This window comes from Austrofundulus limnaeus, unplaced genomic scaffold (assembly GCF_001266775.1).
Source record: "Austrofundulus limnaeus strain Quisiro unplaced genomic scaffold, Austrofundulus_limnaeus-1.0 Scaffold110, whole genome shotgun sequence".
Lineage (NCBI taxonomy): Eukaryota > Metazoa > Chordata > Actinopteri > Cyprinodontiformes > Rivulidae > Austrofundulus > Austrofundulus limnaeus.
Window position 1 is genome coordinate 774,083 of NW_013952512.1, and position 4,504 is coordinate 778,586.

At 34.5% G+C, this 4,504-nt stretch overlaps 2 protein-coding genes across 2 annotated transcripts in view; both read left to right on the plus strand.

The window, feature by feature from the left end:
• Nucleotides 1-703, plus strand: part of LOC106521493 (olfactory receptor 2AT4-like) — a 3,404-nt gene extending 2,701 nt beyond the window's left edge. Inside the window, exon 2 of the mRNA XM_014014079.1 lies at nucleotides 6-703. Coding sequence (XP_013869533.1) covers nucleotides 6-703 — 698 coding nt within the window. The remainder of the gene's footprint in view (nucleotides 1-5) is intronic.
• Nucleotides 704-2,407: 1,704 nt separating this feature from the next.
• LOC106521494 (olfactory receptor 10A6-like) lies at nucleotides 2,408-4,038 on the plus strand. The gene is made up of 2 exons (XM_014014080.1): nucleotides 2,408-3,352; nucleotides 4,033-4,038. Exons 1-2 carry the CDS (start codon nucleotides 2,408-2,410, stop codon nucleotides 4,036-4,038), a joined length of 951 nt encoding a protein of 316 aa, XP_013869534.1.
• The last annotated feature ends 466 nt before the right edge of the window (nucleotides 4,039-4,504 follow it).

Consider the following 4,504-nt stretch of genomic DNA (forward strand, 5'->3'; position numbering starts at 1 on the left):
ATCAGGGTCCATTTCATTTAACGGCTGTTTTGTCCAAATGTTTTTTGTTCACTATCTTGCTTCAGTGAACTCTTTTATATTTTTCCTCATGGCTTCTGACAGGTATTGTGCAATCTGCCATCCACTCAAATATACAGTTGTTTTTACAAAAATCAGAATATTTATTCTCAGTTTGGCTGCATGGATAATTGCCAGTGTAATTACATCAATGTTATTTAGAGCATATCCTCTTCCTTATTGTGGCTCAAATGTAATCAATCACTGTTTCTGTGATCATATTGGGATAACAGTTCTGGCCTGCACTGACAGGACCCCACATTCTGTACCAGCTTTTATCAGTGCAATGATTGTACTGCTTGTCCCACTGGCTTTTATATTGTTCTCATATTGCTCCATACTTATGGAGGCAAGGAAGATATCTGGTTGGAAAAATTGTCAAAAATCTTGGTCAACATGTAGCACTCAGCTGATAATAATCTCACTTTATTATTTACCAAGATGTTTTGTATATTTGGCCAGTGTTTTGGGGATTAGTTTCAGTGCAGATGTGCGTATTGTAATCGTAATGCTTTATAGCCTTGGTCCTCCAATGGTCAATCCTCTGATTTACTGCCTGAGAGCGAAAGACATAAAAAAATGTTTGTGGAAGCAGTTTTACAGAATTGTGCCTCCAAAAGTACAAGTTTTAACAATTAGTAAATGAGAAATCACTGTAATGATATTAAATCAAATCAATTTTATGTTTTAAAATGCATTTCTTTCAGTCAAGACTTCTTAGGATATAATTTATTATGAATAAAAGAGCAAAAAATCATTAAATTATGTGTTCCAAGATAACATTTTACTCAACACTATCATCTTAGAGCTTGGAGGCCTACGTTTCAAATATTATATGTGGCTGTTATGTGTGGTTTTCATCTTTTTCTAATACATATTATGACAATATTTAGGACTTTCTTTTCTTTATACAGTTCAGAGACTTTTGTTTTATATTTTATTAATATGAATTTCTAAATTGACCTACAATCAAGTGCATCGTTGCAAGACATGGGTCATGAACGAATTCAAAAAGTTAGAGAATATTAGCATGTGTGTGTGTCAATGAGTCTAAGGCATTTGGTTTCAAATGTTTATAGCGATTGACATTTTATTACCACTATTAATAAACTCAACAATTCTACCATGTGTTCTATTCTCAAAATTTATTATCAATTAGCAGCATGTCCAATTTGTGGTCTTGTTTCAAAACTATATTTTTTTATTTTTTATTTGCCAAGTGATATTCCTATGCTTACCATCTGCTTACCTTCATGCATTTTAGAATATCCAGCTTAATATATAAAATACTTTAGTGTGATCACTTCATGTGAAAACAATGAATCAATTAATCTGTCATTTAATACATTTATTATGTATGAACATTTTACACACTAAAACTACTCTTTTTCTTTCATGGTCCAACACCACCTGACAGCCCTATTAGTCAGTTAATTGTTTAACCACATGGGCGATAAGGGCCTGATTAATTTTGAACACGTTTAAATTTGTATTTCTCGCTCTGTTGATCTGTTGTGATCTGTAGTTGTGACAAAACTTGTCCTGTTTGATTGTGTTTCTAACATTAACCACAGAGCTGTGTCTGTTTTTGAACATCACGGACTAATAAAATAAATCTAATGATCATGAAGGTAACTACCTCTAAAACCAAACTAGACTGAGGTAACAAACCAAGATTAAAGTAAGGATCATGAGATGCGCAAATATACATCCATTCTCTTTACCCACGTTTTGTTGTTTGTCTCCAGCAGTCACTGGGTGAGAGGCAGGGTACACACTGAACATGTCACCACTCCATCACAGGGCCACATAAAAAACAAATGAGACAGTTTATCATTCACACACAAACTCACAACTAGTAAGAGTTTAGACTTCCCAAACTGCACGTCAAACATCCTGAGAGAATATAGAGTAGATGGACAATAACTCCACCTTCATCACAGTGCATGCTGGGAAAAGTCATTTTAAGCAGGTAACAAACAGGTGAGTGTCTCAGAGTACTCTGCTGCTCTGCTTGTATAAAAGGTATTTTTAAATTGAAAAGGCTCACTTTCCTGTGCTTAAATTTTATTATTACTTATGACTTGGGATTAAAAGTTTGACAAGGTTGATTGTTTGATGCATAAAATGAAATTTCCCACTGATTTTTTTTCTTTGAAGACTGAAAACAAGAACAAACATTTTGTAAAAAAAAAAAGTTACCTCAAAAATAATAGATTTGATTTTATTCATCGATTATTAAAATGACAGCAATTATGTAAAATTTGTATAGCCACAGCTAAACTTTAAGGTTTGAATGTTCATAATGTGTCGTGTGCTTTTTGGTGTTTTAGGACTTTTCTTCCTCATCATGTCAGAGAGAAATGCCAGCAGAGTGACTGAATTCATTCTGACTGGATTCCCTGGACTTCATCCAGAGTACTATGGTCTTGTTTCAGCTCTTTTGTTCTTTGTGTATTTGATGACTGTCATAGCAAATGCTACAGTTTTACTCTTATTTGCAACTAACCGCTGYCTCCATAAGCCAGTGTATTATATCATCTTAAATGTATCTGTATGTGACCTTCTSTTCAGCACAACAACTTTACCTAAAATCATCAGCAGGTATTGGTTTAAATCAGGGTCCATTTCATTTAATGGCTGTTTTGTCCAAATGTTTTTTGTTCACTATTGTGGCGCATTGAATTCTTTTATATTTTTCCTCATGGCTTTTGACAGGTATTGTGCTATCTGCCATCCACTCAAATATACAATTGTTTTTACAAAAATCAGAATACTTATTCTCATTCTGGCTGCATGGATAATGGCCTTTGTAATTCCATTAATGTTAATAATTAGAGCATATCCTCTTCCTTATTGTGGCCCAAACATGATCACTCAATGTTTCTGTGATCATATTGGGATAACAGTTCTGGCCTGCACTGACAGGACCCCATATGGTTTAGCAGCTTTTACCAGTGCCGTGATTATTCTCCTTGTCCCTCTGGCATTCATAGTTTTCTCATATTGCTCCATACTTATGGAGGCAAGGAAGATATCTGGTTGGAAAAAATGTCAAAAATCTTTGTCAACATGTAGCACTCAGCTGATAATAATCTCTCTTTATTATTTACCAAGATGTTTTGTATATTTGGCCAGTAATGTTGGGATTAGTTTCAGTGCTGATGTGCGTATTGTAATCGTAATGCTTTATAGCCTTGTTCCTCCAATGGTCAATCCTCTGATTTACTGCCTGAGAGCGAAAGACATAAGAGAATGTTTGTGGAAGCAGTTTTACAGAATTGTGCCTCCAAAGGTACAAGTTTCAACAATCAGTACCTGAGAAATCACAAATTATATTAAATGAAATCATTTTTCTGTTTAAATATGCAATTCTTTCAAAACATCATATGATTTATTTTATTATTAATAAAAGAGTAAAATATAAAAACAATGTGTTTCATGATAATGTAGTAATTAACTTTATCATCTCTGATCTTGGAGGCCTCAGTTTCACACCTTTTCTGGGGCTGTTTTGTGTGGTTTGTGTGTTTTTCTAATATACAGTATATGATGATTATATTTAAGCATTTTCTTTTAATAGTTCAGAAATATGCATTTTATTATTGTTTTTTTAATTATGTCATTTTTTGTAATGGATATGCAAAACTGATCTGAGAATAAGTGCGTAGTTGCTTTGTGAGACAGACGCAGGTCATGACGGAAATCACAAAGTTAGAGAAAATCATCATGTATGTGTTTTTGCACTAACGTCGAAAATTTGGTTTTAAATGCTTGCAGGAACTGACAATTTTTTATTAAAACTATTAATAAACTCAACAAGTGTGCCATGTGTTTTATTTTCAAAGTTTAAAATGGATAGTACAGAGTAACAGTATGTCCAATTTGTGGACCATGGGCGATAATGTGCCTGAATAGTTTTTAAACACATTTAAAATTGTTTTTCTCGCTCTGTTGATCTGTTGTGTTCTGCAGTTGTGACAAAACTTGTGTTGTTTACTTTCATGTTCATGTTTCTAATATTAACCACAGAGATAGAGCTGTGACTGTTTTTGAGCATCAGCATTAGGAAAATTAATCAAGTATTCATGAAGGTAAATAGCTCTTAAACCAAACTAGACTGTTTGAGGTAACATAAATTAAAGTCAGGATCGTGACACGAATAATAGCAACAAACATCCATCCATTTGGTTTACCCACTTTTTGTGAAGGATTATGGGAAATTGGTGTCTGTCTCGGCCCTGAGATGGACTTGCGACCTGTCCAGGGTGTACCCCGCCCCTCCACTGTGACTGCTGGATATGGGCACCAGTGACCCCCATGAACCTAAAAAGAAAAAGCAGGTATAGATGATGGATGGATGGATGGATGGATGGATGGATGGATGGATGGATGGATGGATGGATGGATGGATGGATGGATGGATGGATGGATGGATGGATGGATG